This window comes from Capsicum annuum, chromosome 11, assembly GCF_002878395.1.
Source record: "Capsicum annuum cultivar UCD-10X-F1 chromosome 11, UCD10Xv1.1, whole genome shotgun sequence".
NCBI classification, from domain to species: Eukaryota; Viridiplantae; Streptophyta; class Magnoliopsida; order Solanales; family Solanaceae; genus Capsicum; species Capsicum annuum.
This window is the reverse complement of record NC_061121.1, coordinates 233,649,331-233,667,662: the sequence shown is the minus strand read 5'-3', so window position 1 is coordinate 233,667,662 and position 18,332 is coordinate 233,649,331. Positions and strand designations below refer to the sequence as shown.

At 38.0% G+C, this 18,332-nt stretch overlaps 2 protein-coding genes across 12 annotated transcripts; one reads left to right on the top strand and one right to left on the bottom strand.

The window, feature by feature from the left end:
* Positions 1–1,178: 1,178 nt before the first annotated feature.
* On the top strand, positions 1,179–8,401 carry LOC107847421 (homeobox-leucine zipper protein REVOLUTA). Its single transcript, XM_016691645.2, has 18 exons — positions 1,179–2,870; positions 3,156–3,315; positions 3,609–3,694; positions 3,853–3,943; positions 4,046–4,141; positions 4,262–4,375; positions 4,464–4,547; positions 4,841–4,996; positions 5,078–5,152; positions 5,318–5,424; positions 5,544–5,718; positions 5,951–6,139; positions 6,353–6,433; positions 6,523–6,657; positions 6,755–7,089; positions 7,281–7,386; positions 7,728–7,877; positions 8,031–8,401. The coding sequence occupies exons 1-18, from the start codon at positions 2,638–2,640 to the stop codon at positions 8,181–8,183; spliced, it is 2,526 nt and encodes an 841-aa protein (XP_016547131.1). The 5' UTR covers positions 1,179–2,637; the 3' UTR covers positions 8,184–8,401.
* Positions 8,402–9,071: 670 nt separating this feature from the next.
* LOC107847422 (CASP-like protein 5A2) lies at positions 9,072–17,863 on the bottom strand. 11 transcript variants are annotated; one of them, XM_047399986.1, is made up of 11 exons: positions 17,560–17,845; positions 17,253–17,313; positions 16,945–17,156; positions 16,801–16,866; positions 16,655–16,720; positions 15,800–15,861; positions 15,627–15,700; positions 15,454–15,527; positions 14,694–14,957; positions 13,387–13,519; positions 9,072–9,601 (listed from the first exon to the last, which is right to left on the bottom strand). In XM_047399986.1, exons 9-11 carry the CDS (start codon positions 14,903–14,905, stop codon positions 9,410–9,412), a joined length of 537 nt encoding a protein of 178 aa, XP_047255942.1. In that variant the 5' UTR covers positions 14,906–14,957; positions 15,454–15,527; positions 15,627–15,700; positions 15,800–15,861; positions 16,655–16,720; positions 16,801–16,866; positions 16,945–17,156; positions 17,253–17,313; positions 17,560–17,845; the 3' UTR covers positions 9,072–9,409. The 11 variants fall into 11 exon arrangements, with proteins under 11 accessions (XP_047255942.1, XP_047255943.1, XP_047255940.1 ...); XM_047399987.1 differs by lacking the exon at positions 17,253–17,313 and having other exon boundaries at positions 16,945–17,010; XM_047399984.1 differs by lacking the exons at positions 16,655–16,720; positions 16,801–16,866; positions 16,945–17,156.
* Between the last annotated feature and the right edge of the window lie 469 nt (positions 17,864–18,332).

Genomic DNA, 18,332 nt, shown 5'->3' with positions numbered 1-18,332 from the left:
AATAGAGAAGCCTAACATGGAACTTTCACCTTATCAATCTGAACAAGTCAAAAAACTAAATGAACATGAGAACATAGCAAAGGAAGATGACGACGAGAGTTACTGCTATGAGAATGGTGGCACATCTCCTATTAAGCAGCAAAATCAGAAGAAGAAAAAATCAATACGCAGAAGAGAGAAAAAAAGTTGCGACAATAAATTACATAAAAAAGATATATGGAAAATATAACATCTGTAAAATCAATTTACCTTAATAGATGAAGAAAAAATCGGTATTTAAAAAAAAATTTAAAATTGGTAAAGTAGCGTAAAAAAAAGTAAGGTAAAATTAGGGATTAAAGTCACGTGCTTTTCTCTAAAAAAAGGTAAAATATTGTTACTTTTGTTATAAGTTATAATTTTGAGAAACTAATTGTAATTAATATCTTAAGATTGCTAGTTTATGTAATTTTTCCAAAATTTTTTAGGGTCTAAAGCAGACGCTTTACTAGTTTTACCACCATGAGTCATTCCTGCTTTACTTACGCCTATAAGAAGACCAAGGACCCTTTAACCCACCGATGTGGGACTCCAACACTCCCGCACATCCAGGGATGGACATCTGAAACCCACCGATGTGGGACTCCAACACCTCCGCACGCCCAGGGTTGGACATCTGGAGCGTGAACAATATAAGACGAATTACCCAACATCGAAAACAATGAATTGGGTGGGCCTGACTTTGGGACTCCAACACTGTGCACGCTCAGGGCTGGACATCTGGAGCGTGGACAATATAAGATGGGAGGCCCAATATCGAAAACAATGAATTGGGAGCGTGAACAATATAAGACGGGGGGCCCAACATCGAAAATAACGAACTGGGTGGGTCTGACTCTAGGACTCCAATACCCTTGCATGCTCAGGGTTGGACATCTGAAGTATGAATAATATAAGATGGGTGCCCCAACATAGAAAATAATGAATTGGGAGGATCTGATTCTGATATCATAATAAATAAGCACGAATAATATAAGATGGGGGCCCTGATATCGAAAACAATGAATTGGGAGGCCCGACTCTAATACTATAATAAAGAAATGAATTTTAGATTTAACTCAACTTCAAAAATTAACTCACAATAAAAAATTATCTAAAACCATATAAGGAGAGTAAGAAACTTTAACCACCGATGTGGACTCCCAACATACACTGAGTAGCCGGAGAACCCCCCAAAAAATAAAAAATCGAAAAACACAAGCAGAGAGCACAGAGAGAGAGAGAGAGAGAAGCACAAGAAGAAAGAGAGCAGCATAAAAACACTGGCATTTTCGATTTGCGAGCTCCTCAAAAAGCTCTCTTAAACTCAATCAAAAATTCCCAACATCACTGTCTTCTCTTTCTCTCTCTCTCTCATCACCCACCACTCTCCATTTTCATCACTTCTCTCTCTAAAAACCAAAAAAAAAAAGGGAAATTTTCAGTCTTTATTTGTTTTTTTCTAACAAAAAACATGTCTTTTAGTGTTTGTTTCAGTTTCAGATCTTAAGGGGGTGTTTTTTCTGATGTTTTGAACCTCTTTTCTCCTTCTGGGGTTCAATAAAAATTGTAGTGAAAATCAAGAATCACACCCATAGTGTGTGTTTGTGTGTTTTTTTTTGCTTTCTTGGTGTGTGTGTGTTTGGTTCTTGTTTTGAATCTTTTTTTCTTCTCTTGGGTTGCATAAAAGTTTGAGTGAAAATCAAGAATCACACCAATTGTGTGTTTGTGTGTGTTCTTTTGCTTTCTGTGTGTGTGTGTTTTTAGTTCTTGTTTTGAACCTCTTTTCTTCTCTTGGGGTTGCATAAAAAGTGTAGTGGGAATCAAAAATCACACCAACTGTGTGTGTATGTGTGTTTGGTTCTTGTTTTTATGTGTATGATGGAGTGAAAGGGGGCGTTGTGTTATATGATTCGTTTGTTTTTTAGTTTGAGAGAATCCATCCATCTCATTTTCAGTGACATTTGAGGGGAAAAGTTTCCATTTTTGGCTTGTAACCCGAAAATTCAGCTGGTTCTATAACGTGTCAGAGTCTTGAAATTCATAGGGAAAATAAGTTTTTGAAGCAAAAAATACAAAGGGCTATTGTAGTAGAAAGTTAAAAAGTTTTTTTTGGTTTAATGATGATGGAGTTTGGAGCTTTGTGGTGAATGGAAATGGTGTGTATGGTGTGTAGTTTACAGCTTCTACTGAGTAAAATTGATAAAAAGGGGTGATTTTTTTTTTGTTTGTATTAGTATTTTTTTCATCTATATCTTTGGTTTGAGTAGTGTTTGGCTGTACCTTAAGTTATAAGATTAGTGTGAAGTGTAAGTTTGAGCCTTCTATAGAAACCAAAAGGGGGTGTTGGGAGACACCTAGGAATCTTCTAGTTCAATCAAGATCGTCCATTTAATCTTGTCTGAGATCACTAGGAAAAGAAAAAAAAAAAGAAAAAGAAAAAGGAAAAGCCTTTGTTTCAGAGAATCTTAGTTCTCTGTGTAGTTATATATATATATACACATATATATAAAGCTGCTTAGAAAACAGTTTCAGGGAATATTTCTACTTGGGGTTGTTTATTTAATCAAAGGGTGTTTGAAAAATCTTGAATTTTTGTTCTGGGGTTTGAGGGAAAAAATGGCTATGGTGGCACAGCAGCATAGGGAGAGTAGTAGTGGTAGTATTACAAAACATCTTGATAGTAGTGGAAAGTATGTTAGATACACGGCTGAGCAAGTTGAAGCTTTGGAGAGGGTTTATGCTGAGTGTCCTAAGCCTAGTTCGTTGCGCCGGCAGCAATTGATCCGTGAATGTCCTATTCTGTCGAATATCGAGCCTAAGCAGATCAAAGTTTGGTTTCAGAACAGAAGGTATACTGTCATTATTTCAGTTTTGCCCAAATTTGCTTTATGTTTTCTTGTTATTTGCATAGGTGTATATGTCTCTGGTATACTATTGATCTGCACGAAATGTTGTTTATTACTGCTCGAATCTTGTTTAAGTTAGATCAGTGATGATATACTGGAGTGTATCATTGTTGGTTGGGCTGTGAGGTATTTGTTAGCCTTAGGTGATTGGATGTGATGTTTAATTTCTCTCCGTTGGGAAATTGAGCTTAGATTTTGTTATGGAAGGTAATCTTTGTATTGTTTCAGGTGTCGAGAGAAGCAAAGGAAAGAATCTTCTCGACTACAGACCGTAAATAGAAAATTGTCTGCCATGAATAAACTGTTGATGGAGGAGAATGACCGCTTGCAGAAACAAGTGTCGCAGCTTGTATGTGAAAATGGCTATATGCGGCAACAATTGCAAAATGTAAGCTTACTAAATTCTTTGTTTATTGCTTATGGCTAAAAGCTCCATATGTTGCTTACTTTAGATCAATGCCCGCATATCCTGTATTTTGTTTGCTTGATATATTCTGCTGAAGTGGCTATGGGTCTAAATTTAGTATGATATCATTTTTGCGTAGTTCTATGTGTAATACTCGCCCTTTTTTGCTATGTACCGTGACTTCATGTTTTAATCTGAAGGATATCACCAGTTATCTGTGGATTAAGCGGACTTAATTTAAAATTCTTTTAAGACTCTACTTGTGTTTTCTGCAGGCATCGGCGGCTACTACTGATGTAAGTTGTGAGTCAGTGGTAACCACCCCTCAGCATTCCCTTAGAGATGCTAGCAATCCTGCTGGGTAATAATTTCAAGCTGCCATTTCTCCCACCCCTTACTTATATAGTGTTCATTCTCGAACGTGTTTGTATTGTTTCTTGGGAGGAAGCAAATGACATATATCACAATTTAAGGGATTGGTTGTTTCTCTCTAAGCGGAGTTTATTCTCTACTATGCAGACTACTATCAATTGCAGAAGAAACCTTGGCAGAGTTCCTTTCTAAGGCTACAGGAACTGCTGTCGATTGGGTCCCGATGCCTGGGATGAAGGTTGAATTCTAGACAATAATCTTTATTTTTTTAAAAATTCAGTATTTCCATCTGTCGCATTGACCAGACGGCTAAAAGGAAATATTCTTATTCTATTGTCAGCCTGGTCCGGATTCAGTTGGGATTTTTGCCATCTCACACAGTTGCAGTGGAGTGGCAGCCCGAGCATGTGGTCTTGTTAGTTTAGAGCCAACAAAGGTAAACAATTGTGGAAAATTTATTTAGCGATATGACTGTTGTTTCATTGCAGTTTTGGTTCATTGATGATTGTAGATGATTTCTGTTTTTTCTAACTAAAATATTTCCTCAAATATTTAGATTGCTGAGATCCTCAAAGATCGACCTTCTTGGTTCCGGGACTGCCGGAATGTTGAAGTTTTCACGATGTTTTCTGCAGGAAATGGTGGTACAATTGAGCTTTTGTATACACAGGTGAATACCTTCTCTTCAATTTTCATTTAGGAGTCTGATTGGATTAGTTACAGCGTTGTGGGGATCAATGAAATCATATTTCTTTCAGATATACGCTCCTACCACCCTGGCTCCTGCACGTGATTTTTGGACGCTGAGATACACTACCACCCTAGATACTGGTAGTCTTGTGGTAAGCAATCCTTCACATTAGAGTGAGCTTGCATTGGCAATCTTGCCGCCTTTATACTCGGTTCTGGCATTCCCTATTTGACTAGTCTTTTAACATCTCAACCCCGCAATCTGGATTGAAAAAGAGTATAGGATTCCCGTTTAGATGATCGAGGATCATGCTACTTCAGTATGAAAACTTGGTGCTTCATTATTTGTGGTTTCTAATAGTGAGATCTATTTTCTGTGCCGTTTTGAATACGTTGCTGATAATTTCTTTTTGTATGTGGCATCAATTTCCCCCACCTTACCAAGGTCTGTGAAAGATCCCTATCTGGTACTGGGGCTGGCCCAAATGCTGCTGCTGCTTCCCAGTTTGTAAGAGCTCAAATGCTTCCATCTGGATATCTGATCCGACCATGTGACGGCGGAGGATCAATCATACATATTGTTGACCACCTGAATCTTGAGGTCAGATTTGTATAGTACTGCTTACCTTTCTCGTTAATCTGTTTCGCGGGGTAGCGGCAACTCACTGCATATATTTTTCAGGCTTGGAGTGCCCCTGAGATACTGCGTCCACTTTATGAATCATCAAAAGTTGTGGCACAGAAAATGACTATTGCGGTGAGTTCAACCCTTGGTTATCATTGTTTCTCGATTCTAGATAGTTGCTTAAGGCTATTTTCTTTGTTTATCGGGTTTGAAGTACTTGTGCAATTGTCACACTTTTGCTAGCTTACTGCCACAGTAAAACCACTGATCTCATTCTTTAATTTGTTTCCTGTGAAGGCACTGCGATATGCTAGGCAATTAGCTCAAGAGACTAGTGGTGAGGTAGTATATGGTCTAGGAAGACAACCCGCTGTTCTTCGAACATTTAGCCAGAGATTATGCAGGTAATGCTTATTTCTGTTTTTTGTTGTGTGCTTTGAGATATGGAAAATTTATGCTCTCTTTCGAAGCCAATTCCGGAGAACGTATATATGTACTTATTAGGCTAATTTCTATATTGCAGAGGGTTCAATGATGCCATCAATGGATTCAGTGACGATGGCTGGTCAATGTTAAGTTCTGATGGTGCTGAAGATGTTATAGTTGCTGTCAATTCAAGGAAGAACCTCGCCACCACATCCGTTCCTCTTTCTCCGCCTGGAGGCATCCTTTGTGCCAAAGCATCAATGCTACTCCAGGTGAATAGTGGATCTTTCTTGCACTGACTAGTAGTTTTAATTTGGCAACTACCTTTCCCTCGTTAATACACCGCCAGCAGAAGTTCACAAGTTCATGTTTGCAAAATCCTGGAATGCGAAAGCACGATAATTTTCGTCATTGGTTTTGCATGACACATGATGTATGCACTCGTAGTTGGATGAATGAGAAATACAGTTTTAACTCTTTCTGCTCTCTTCTGTTTGCTGGCAGAATGTTCCTCCTGCGGTACTGGTTCGGTTTCTGAGGGAGCACCGTTCAGAGTGGGCGGACTTTAATGTTGATGCCTATGTAGCTTCTTCATTGAAATCTTGTCCGTATTCATATCCTGGGATGAGGCCTACCAGATTTACCGGAAGCCAGATAATAATGCCACTTGGCCACACAATTGAGCATGAAGAAGTAAGCAGTTTGCATGCCTTAGTTCTTAATCACGTGTTCTTAGGAATGCTTCAACATAATTGCCCAAGAATTTGACATGCTAAAGTTTGACAAAAATGTTGAAGTTCCTCTCCATTTCCTCACTACCAGTGTTCTCTACAATTCAAGATCTACATTTTCATTTGCTAGGCTTGTTGCGTATATTTCCAACATTGTACGTTTTTTGTTATGCAGATGCTTGAGGTTATTAGACTCGAAGGACACTCTATTGGTCAGGAAGATGCTTTTATGCCAAGAGATATTCACCTTCTACAGGTACTTTTAGCCTATGCGTTGACGTTTCCTGTATGGTATACTTCACAAACATTCTTGAAGGATAACGCTAACATAACTGTCATATCCAGATGTGTAGTGGCACTGATGAAAATGCAGTTGGAGCCTGTTCGGAACTAGTTTTTGCTCCTATTGATGAGATGTTTCCAGATGATGCACCTTTGCTGCCCTCCGGGTTTCGCATCATTCCTCTCGAATCAAAATCAGTTGAGTAAAATATTCCATCTACGGCTCCTTTGAATTTGGAGCATGCACTGAATTAAACATTGACATTATAGCATGACTTATAATTTTATTATTCAGAGCGATTCCCATGATACATTGAACACTCATAGAACCTTGGATCTAGCATCAAGTCTTGAAGTAGGCGCAGCTACGAACCCTGCTACCGGAGATGCAGCCTCTTGTTACAGTGCACGATCTGTACTGACAATTGCTTTCCAATTCCCATTTGAGGACAATCTTCAGGAAAACGTGGCTACCATGGCCCGCCAGTATGTCCGCAGTGTGGTTTCATCTGTTCAACGGGTTGCCATGGCAATATCTCCTAGCGGAGTGAATCCAACACTCGGGTCCAAGCTTTCTCCTGCCTCACCAGAAGCTGTAACGTTGTCGCATTGGATTTGCCAGAGCTATAGGTAGGGTCCTGCAACTGTAATCTTCTTGTGAGCCTTGTTGATTTCTTGATCAGGGCGACACTTGTTCCCTTCTGTTCAGCACTTCAAGTTAACGTTCGGTTTATTGCCTTTTATTCGTGACCATGCTTGCTAGTTTTAGAAGTACTTGTCTGATTAGTAACATACCGTTTTCTTTTAAATTTAATCTCCAGTTATCACATGGGCACGGAGTTACTTCGAGCTGATTCTAGTGGCGATGAATCAGTGCTAAAGAATCTCTGGCAACACCAGGATGCTATTTTGTGCTGCTCACTAAAGGTATGAGTTTTTCTTCGTGCTACATAATTTATGAACATATAGATAACATCTTTCGTTTGTGACTAAGAAAAGTTGTATGTTATGTTGCTACGAAACATGAACATATTTCATATATATAAACGAGAGCTTACCCTTTAACACTTGCAACAAAAGTAACTTAGATCCTAAATCTAGTAGCTTTCCTCGGAAATTGATCTCATGATCCTTGTTAAGTGTTCTGGAGGCTGAATTCAACGTAAAAATTTGGAGAAAACTGACATACTCGTACGTACTCTCTCGTCTTTTTTCTTCGTGTAACAATTTGTCGGTAAGCTGATGAAGTTCTTTCTCTGTTGTTGCAGTCGCTGCCAGTTTTCATTTTTGCAAATAAGGCCGGGCTTGACATGCTGGAGACGACATTAGTCGCTTTACAGGACATTTCTCTAGATAAGATCTTTGATGAATCCGGGAGGAAAGTGTTGTTCGCAGAATTTCCCAAGATCATGGAACAGGTAACTAACTAGCTACTGTGATGCTGCACGCCATAAAAGTAGTATTGTTAAAGAATTCTCATTTCGTTGGGTATAATGTGAGAGCCAAAAACCCAAAGTTGAAGTGGTTTTCGTCTAATTGCTGTTTTTTCCTATGATGATTCTTGATCTCAGGGTTTCGCGTGTTTGCCGGGTGGTATCTGCATGTCAGCAATGGGACGACATATTTCGTATGAACAAGCTATTGCATGGAAAGTCTTTGCGTCTTCTGAAGAAAATACTGTCCACTGCCTGGCCTTTTCATTTATTAACTGGTCATTCGTGTAATGCTGTCAATTCTTTTGTTCTTTTCTTTCGACCTTCATCACAGAACACTGACAGCCAGGAACAAACAGTTGAGTGCGAAGATCTGGAGACGAACGAAAATTTTTGTAATATGTAAAATTCCCAGCTTCTTCTGCATTAATTTAAGTAGACTGGAAGTTGTATTTCATTTCTTGGTACTCTGTAAATCTTACTAGTGCAGCTCTTCTTTTTTGAGTGAAGTTGCTTGTTTCTGAGTCCTTGAGAACTTCCAACTATACTTGTTTCAGAAACCTTTTTTTTCCCTCGATAAACGGGGGAACTCGCAGCTGCTACCCTTTGGGTGCGCTCAAGATTCTGCTCTAGTGTGGCAGCCCAGAAGTGGAATAGCCTGCAAACTGCACAACACTAGGTGAATCCTGTGCGACAAGCTCAATCGAGAAAGCGTGGAAGGGGTTTTGAATCTTAGACCCCAGCTCCCATTTGGGAGATTACCTGCGCAACCAACTCGGCCACCCTTTGTGGCAACATTTGGTATATTCCCTGTTAAGCCAACTCGGCCACCCTTTGTGGCTACATTTGGTAGATTCCCTGTTAAGCCAACTCGGCCACCCTTTGTGGCTACATTTGGTAGATTCCCTGTTAAGCCAACTCGACTACCCTTGTGGATACATCAGATTCAGAAAGCTTTAGTATTACATTATACTTTGAGCTGCAATAGCTGCCTTTGACATGATAGTTCTTTCCACCCTCATGACTACTGCAGCTCTGTTTAATGATCTCGCGTTCTCGTTCAATTTGTTTGTGCCTCCATCACAAGATTCGACCATTAATTCACTAAAGTAGAAGAGAGAAAACTAAAAGGGTGATGCTTAGTCAAATAGTGTCGCATAAATTGAGATGGACGAAGTATTGCAATAAAAGGTACAAATGAAATAATGGCAATACATCTGGCATTTTCAGTGTATACAATGTGTTAAATGTGATGCCAAGATTGCCACCCAGAAATTTTTGTGCAATCCTTCATATCAAGCAAACGAGTATAGCACAACTTAATTTTCCATATTAACCTGCTTAAAGCAATCCTTATTTACACAGTGCAGTTGCAATTGCATTTTTTTTTTTTTTTTGGGGAGGCGGGGGGGCGGAGGGCATTGATCTTCTGGACAAAATTTTACAACAGAACAAAAGGTAGTACTTATCACAAGATATGTTGGCGTTGTTTGAGTAATTTCCTTGAAAGCCATTCTTCACCGGGATGCAAGTGACCAAAAGCTCAAGAGGAATGATGGGAGAGCACAGAACCAGCTAAGAAAAGCCATGGCGGTAGCAGTCTCAAACTCTAAGCAGTGATTTTGAGAGCAGACACCAAGGTCATTGCCGATCAGTACAGTAATGCCAGCAGAAGCACAGGCGGCAGCAAACGTGAGGGTAGAAGTGACCTGCAAGAAAGACATCCACGGAAGAGGTAAATAGCAAGGAATCATCAACCTGGACATATGCTTCACAGTGAGCATATTTACAACCTTATGTTATACGCACATGAATGCGGTGAAAGCTTAATTCAAAAAGAAATTGACGCTGCGAAGTGTGAGCAATGGTGGGGCCAGGATATATCAAGAGAATGCAAAATCTAAAGAAGTAAATACACATCCTTTCCTCATAGGAGGAAGAGGGACTTGGGGTTGTTAGCTTATTGAGAATTTTCTTTTGATTTCATCCACATTGTCCATGGAAAAGACGCTTCTTCCTCCAATGGAGATTCAACATCGATTACATATAGATAAAAATCAAATTTGACCCTGGATATATAGTGTAATCTTTTTTATGATAGGGGTTTCGGATGAACTCCCTTGCGCCCCTTTATTCTCGCCCATAGGTGGGAAGATGCTGTTAAAAGTAACTCTAATGTCACTCATTATGAGATAGTCAATAGAAAATTAACTTTTTCAACTTTCGTACATTAATTTGCACATTAAACTGGACAAGTTAACAACCCATGTTAGAAAAACGGTTTCATGACTGACCTCACAGATCTTAAGAGATGAAAGATGGATTAGAAAATTTCCAAGAAAATATTAAGAATTTGCAAAATTTTCATTGAAAATTAACAGAACGACAGAAATTCCCATCAGATAGGTAATAAAACTAAGGCTCAGACACTGTTTTCAGCGTTTGGAATCACTGTATGTTATCCAAGCAGGACTCATCACATTCTCTTTTTATTTTTGAAAGGTTAAGTACTAAAACTGCTTTACCTTCTTCAATATCAGTAACAAATGATTTATATCTTCTGGATCCCTGGTCTTTCCTCTCGAGCATATCATGCTATATACTAATCTATTCTTCTATGAGAGTTTATCACTCTACTCTAAATCTAACTTTGCCGTCATTTGTATTCCGAACAAAACAGTAAAGAGCGCTAGAGTGTAACTTCAAAACTAAAGAGGACATTTTATGAGGAAATATCCTATTTTTACCAACTCTTAAGTAACAATTTGAACTCAGTTTTACTTGAACACTGAATATTACTGATCATTGAGTAGCCCAAAGAATATGTAAGTTCCAAATATGATTTTCAAGTGCAAACATCACAGGCAGACTATAGATGATTGATCAAGTTTAATTGTTGAATGTACATGTTATCTTTCTAGAAATTTGGCCTAAACCTTCTAAGCTCCTTCAATTATGTATGTCCCACAACAAAATTCATACCTACGAGTACATAACAAGCATTATTTGGTGCAAATAAATACTTTCGTATATGACGCTCAAAAAGTATAATTTATATGAACTATGTTTCAATATGCTACTGCTACTGTGTTGTTGCTACTGATTCTCTACTCCATTATGTTCAGCATGGTTGCTTCACTATTATATTATCCTTTCCATACTTGCTTTTATTATACGTTACTTGAGCCGAGGGTCTATCGGAAACAGACTCTCTATCTTCACAAGGTAGGATAAATTTCATAGACACCACCCTCCCTAGACCCCACTTGTGGATCACAAGGGTATGTTGTTGTTGTTTCAATATGCTTGGGGAAGTAGATTTTAAAAAAACATGAAGCCCTTAAATAGGAATATGCTTCCTGAATTCCAATTCGCCCATACCAAAATCGGAAGGCAACCAAGAGGAAGTGACCATCTTTTACATGAATGCTACCAAGAGTATTTCATACAATGAGCATGCAGTAGAACTTTTTGGTAACTATTTTTTATATATAACTCTGGTCTCTGGGATAAGACTATGTTACACGCTTTGTGCTCTTTCCTTTTTGATGCATCCCGAAAAGAATGAAATACTTTTATCTAAGAAAACTATGCCTTTTAAGATTGAAATACTTTTATGCCTTTTAAGCTTTTACTCACTCCAAAATATACCCTACACTTCCAAAAGCATAAAAAAAGAAAAAAGAAGAACTAAAGATGGTAATATTTAATTCTCATCTTTTACAAGAGTGATGCAGCAGCTACCGATGACGAAGTATGTCGGGATGGGAAGATGATTTGGATACTTGAATTTGTTTAGCTCTGTGTGTCTTTTTTCTTTTATTTATAGGAAATCTTGTGTCTAAAGTCCTCCATTTTTCATTCAACATCCAATTAAACTTCCTCATCAAATGGGAGCAATAGACTAAATATCAAGCTTATAGGACTTTGAATTCATGACGCACACTAAGAATTGTCAATTTATGTATGCCACTAAGCACCCCCTTTCCCTCCCGCTGAGGAGGGGGCTCTGTTTTTTGGTCCAACTGGTAGTAATTTCTATTAGGTTCAACAGTTTCTCTTTTGTTGGCAGCTTCGAATAGGTCATATATCAATTCTCTTTCTCGAAAATTATAGAGCACCCTTCATTTTTCGAGACCATTTATAGGCGGGCGGGGCAGTGGGGTGGATTAAAAAGAATGGTAGTTCGAGTCTAGGCCATGCAAACTAAGCCTGGCATTTTAAGTAAGAGAGAGTAGAAAGGCAGGCCCATTATCCCGAGTTTGGAAGGCTATGGTCCAAAGGATTGGCACCAGACGAGTTTTCCGGCCATCGAGAAGAAGGCATAAGTTGAGGAAAGAATATATCTTATTAACCAAATATAATCAGTAAAACCTTCTTTCAATTTCTATTTCCTCTTGAAACAGCATTAAGTAGGATGAAGTATGCAGATCAACTTCACAAACTATTGAGGTAGTTTTCTACTATTTAAAGCGACATTCGCAAATACTTCACATCTTTTGCAATGAAACATAGAAATTTGGTAAATTTTATTGAGCTTTAATTCATTCAATTCACTGCATTGCCTTGAATTCCTTACACTGGGGACCTTAAAATGGCAATATTGAAATAAGCATACAAAGGGGGCCAGGTGAAGACTCCATAAAGACATCGTCACTACAGAGAAGAGGGGATGGGTATGTTCATTGGATGGGATTAGTCCGTGAGCGATACTATTAAATTTCTTTTTGATAGGTCCTGAGCAACATAAATATTGGCAATTCGTATGCAAGGAATTGCATTTTACCCAACACAAACTGCCCCACTCTTGAGCTAGTCAAGTTTCACGACACTTTTTAGACATACCACAGCCTAAGAGTTGTAAACCAAAAGTGGATCATGCTTCTTATTTCAAAGATTACTAGGTTGACAATTAAGGCAGGATATCTCTGCAACCTAGCAGTCTCGTCTTTTACAACAGCAGTTGCACTTCAATCCAATCCAATTGGGGTTGAATATATGAATCGTCACTATCCATGTCGTTCCAGTTAAAACTGCCTTAATCCAATAATTGAGAAAACTGCAACAAAATTGGATTCTCTAGCACTAGAAATTACATGTTCTACTGGCATATAAATCTACAAAGCTAAAAGACACCTAGGGAACATTAGAGTTAAGGTTAATCTACTAACATAACTATAACTTAATTGTTTATTGGTATCGCTTATATGAATCTATTTCTTTCATTCTGCTCTATTTATCGGTACAAGTCTCCATGAGTTTGACTTCTAAGATTGAAGGAAACTAACTGAATGTTTTGAAAGAAGACTATAAAGTATCCTCACATGCCTGATGTACCAATTTTGCAAAAGCTATCCACTGTAATTAGAATGTTTGACAAGTTGACATGCATCTTTTTTATCATGCAAGAATACTACTACAATAATCCTTTCATTAAATAATTACTCAGTTACTATTATGTGATCAAGTTTTTGACAAATCTGTGGCAACTTACCCCATCACCAACAGCAAATAAGCTCACAACCCGAGAATTCTGCAAGCACCGTCCAACAAGAAGAGCATAAACGTCAAGAATTCCTAGAGACAAGCTCCATACGCTTTGCAAGCCAGCAGCAGCGACAAGGTAACTGATAAACCAGATAAAACGAAAAAAATCACCATAAAGCAACACCACTTCCAGTAAGCACGTACTTGATCAAAGGGCCAAAAGATATATCACTTACAAAAGTATAAGCCAAATATGAGATAACAAAAGAAAAAAGTGCTTACATTTCCTTCACTAGTGTTTACAGAAGACATCCAAACTTTTAAGAAGATATAGTGAAATACTGGCAGCATTTGCAGCCCCAATAGTTAACTTCAAGTCAATGGAAATACCACATGATTACTAGCACATTTAGGCAATGCATGATAGTTTAGGTAGGAAAATGGATCAACTAAAGAAATGATGGTTGAGGTATGTTTTGATAAAACATTTGTTCATAGTTCAATTAGGAAACTCGCACACATGATAGTGTAGGGATCAACTAAACAACTGATATGTTGAGGTGTGTTTCGATAAACATTTGTTCATAGTTCAATAGGAAACTCGCACACATGATAGTTAAGGTAGGAAAATGGATCAACTAAACAATTGATAGTTGAGGTGCGTTTTGATAAACATTTGGTTATAGTTCAGTTTGAAACTCGCATACGTGATAGTTCAGGTAGGAAAAAGAGATCAATTAAACAACTGATATTTGAGGTGTGTCTCAATAAAACATTTGGTCATAGTATAGTTAGGAAACTCACAAACGTGATATTTCAGGTAGGAAAAGGGATCAACTAAACAACTGATAATTGAGGTGTGTTTCGATAAAACATTTGGTCATAGTTCAGTTACAAACTCACTCAGGTAGGAAAAGAGATCAACTGAACAAATAATAGATGAGTTGTGTTTTAATAAACATTTGGTTATAGTTTAGTTTAGGAAACTCGCACACATAATAGTTCAGGTAGAAAAAAGGATCGACTAAACAATCGATACTTGAGATGTGTTTGATAAATACATCTGGTCATAGTTCAGTTAGGAAACTGCACACATGAACATCCTTCATTCTCACTCTCGGCACATTCACTACCTCGGTTTTTGTTGGCACGTCAACAAGATTCACCAGCCCGTTGCTCACACTTTTACAATTACGCCTTAACTTAAACATCAATCTAACTTACATGTAATTACCTAAACACGATCAAAGCTAAAATTTCGTAGTTTCAGTTTCCGTGCTTCGATAAATTGAATAAAGATAGAAAAAAAATTACCAGAAAGCTGTGACGGAAGGGAAATCACCGGTAGTAGCCATAACGCAAAGAGAAACAACAGCAAATACAAATTGAGCAAAACGTAAAAAACATCCGCCAATAGTTCCAGGCATTCCTTGAACATCCTTCATCCTTACTCTCGGTATATTCGCTGCTTCTGTTTGTAACGGTGGCGCATCAACTGGGTGCACTAACCCGTTGCTCACACTCATTTTGTGTTTATCTCTTTGTTACTTAACTTTTTGTCTTCTTCTTCTTCTTCAGCTGCCAACAAGTAACCACCAGAAAACAACAAGTTCAATTACCTGTTGCCAAACAACAACAACCACCACAACATACCCAATATATTCACAAGAAGTGGGTTCGGGGAGGGTAAGTGTACGCAGTCCGTATTTATCTATCCTAGCAGTAGGACAACAAAAACACTAGGTGATTCTTCCTATCTATCCTAGCCTCCCTCTAGTTCACAATAAGTGAATTTTTTTTACTCAATGCACACCTATTAAGGAAAAGAAACTAGGACAAATTATACTTTACTTTCCAATTTTACCTTTTTAATTATTATCAAATTACTCTTGAAATTTCAGCCACATTAAAATAAAGTCAATTACGTCTCTTAGAACTCATAACCTAAAAATTGTAAATAAAGGGTAAAACTGAAAGAAATTTTCAACATGTCTCCAGAAGAATGAACAATTCACTTATTTTAGACATTGGAAAATAGCTCCAAAATTCACTTATTTTGGACTAGAGGGAGTACCTGATATTTGTTGCTAGTGGAGCTGGTAGGAATCCAGTGGATTTAGACGAGGTGTTCGAAAGCTTGCACGGACACTACAATTTTCAAACAAAACAAGTTCAATTATTTCGAGAGACAAAAAAAAAAAACTAGGTGATTCTTCCTATATATCCTAGCCTTGTAGACAGAGTTACCTGATATTTGTTGCTGCTGGAGGTGGGAGGAATCTAGTGGATTTAGTCGAGGTATTCGAAAGCTGGCAGGGACACTACGGTTATCAAACAAAACAACAAATTCAATTATTTCTAGAGAAAAAAAAACACTAGGTGATTCTTCCTATCAATCCTAACCTCGATAGAAAGATTACCTGATATTTATTGCTAGTGGAGGTGGTAGGAATCTAGTGAATTTAGTCGAGCCGTTCGTAAGCTGGCACAAACACTACATTTATCAAACAAAACAACATACCCAGTGTATTCCCATCAAGTGGGGCCTGGGAAGGGTAAAGTGTACGCAGTCCATACCACTACCTTAGATGAGGTAGAGAGGTTGTTACCCCGGCTCAGGATAAATAACAATATAACAAAAAACCATAAAAGCAAGCAACAACAAGGGATATCACACCGCTAGATAGCAAAAGATAATAACAGAAACAAGACCCGCACAAGGTAATACTATAACATATCTATTCGAAAAACATAGGTATCACCAATACACCACGAACAAGAGACTACAAGAAACTACAAGCAGAACTGCACACAAAGCACTCTTCACTACTACCACAGTCGTACTCCTACATACTAACCCTCTACCCTAATCTGCGTCCTCCACACATTCCTATCAAGGGGCACTCTTCCATAAGCTATAACTGCTCCATATCATGTCTATTCACCTCTCTCCAATACTTCTTAAGCCTACCTTTACCCCGCCTAAAACCTTTCATAGCCAGCCTCTCACACCTCCGTACTGGAGCATCCATGTCCCTCCTCCTCACATGTCCAAACCATCGCAACCTCACTTTGCTCATCTTGTCCTCCACCAAAGCTACTCTCATCTTCTCCCAAATAATCTCATTTCTAACCCTATCCCTCCTAGTAAGTCCATACATTTATCGCAACATCCTTATCTCCGCCACCTACAACTTCTGGATGTGGAAGTTCTTAACTGGCCAATACTCTGCTCCATACAATATAGCCGGTCGGACTACCACTGCAAAACTTACCTTTGAACTTAGGAGGCACTTTCATATCACAGAAGACTCTGGAAGCGAGCCTTCATTTCAACTACCCTGCATCAAAACACTAGGTGATTCTTCCTATCTATCCTAGCCTCGGTAGACAGAGTTACCTGATATTTATTAGAACTTACCTTTGAGCTTAGGAGGCACTTTCATATCACAGAAGACTCCCGAAGCGAGCCTTCATTTCAACTACCCTGCACCAAAACACTCGGTGATTCTTCCTATCTATCCTAGCCTCGGTAGACAGAGTCCCGAAATTCATTAGACCTTACCTTTGAGCTTAGGAGGCACTTTCTTATCACAGAAGACTCCCGGAGCAAGCCTTCATTTCAACTATTCTGCACCAAAACACTAGGTGATTCTTCCTATCTATCTTAGACTCAGTAGACAGAGTTACCTGATATTTATTGCTAGCGGAGGTGATAGGAATCTAGTGGATTTAGTCGAGGTGTTTGAAAGCAGGCACGGACACTACACTACTACACTACAGTTATCAAACAAAACAAGTTCAATTATTTTGAGAGTCAAGAAAAAACACACTAGATGATTCTTCCTATCGTAGTCTCGATAGCAAAGTTACCTGATATTTATTGCTGGTGGAGGTGGTAAGAATCAAGTGGATTTAGTCAGGTGTTTGAAAGCTGGCACGGACAGTACAGTTATCAAACAAAACAACAAGTTCAATTATTTCGAGAGACAAAAAAAAAAACTAATTGATTCTTCTTATCTATCCTAACTTTGATGGACAGAGTTACTTAATATCTAATGGTGTTTGAAACCTGGCACAGACACTACAGTTATCAAACAAAGTTCAATTATTTCTATAGATAAAAAAAAAAATACTAAGTGATTCTTTCATAAGTCGTAGCTTCAGTGGATAGAGTTACCTTGATATCCGTATGCGTGGTGGATCTAGTTGAAGGTATTAAAAAGCTGGTGCTCACACCACGATTATCCAAAAACACAACAAATTTAATCAACTCAACAAATACATGAATATGATTGAATTAATTGTGCGATCTATGAGTTAATTAGAGAGATCTTCATACTTTCCGATCGATCGGAGGAAAGTGAAGAACAATTTGGTTACAAGTTGTTGGGAGTCGGAATTTGTACAAGTAGTGTAGACTGTAATATTCTGTTTTTTTTTTTTCCACCATACTTTTTGCTTACACTAACTTTTTACTATGCTTTTTTTACTTAAATGTTAAAAGGGTCAAAATTTAAGGAGAAAAATGAGTTGAAAGACCTGTCAAGTCTTTAATTTAAAAAAAATAGGTGAATATCATAATAGGCAAAATGCTCTATTTCACTCCTTTGCTACGTGAATTTTGTAAGTTGATACTTTTACTTACATGTTTATTATCTGAACCCTTAAACTCATCAAAAAGTAGTATTATGATGATTAGAATAAAAAGAGTGTAACCACTCGCTTAGGGGTGTGAGTGGGGCTCAATTTTTAGTCAATTTTATATTAAAATAATTTTTTAAAAAAAATATATTCAAATTAAAAAATAAAAATAAAAAGAGTTCTTTTTTTTCATCTATCTTTTTAAATTTTAAAATCTAAAAAATCATTTTTAAAATATTTTTAAAAAAAATTCCTCCCCACCCCAGCCCGTCCCCACCCCCACACCCCCAGCCCCTCTTTTTTTTCCTC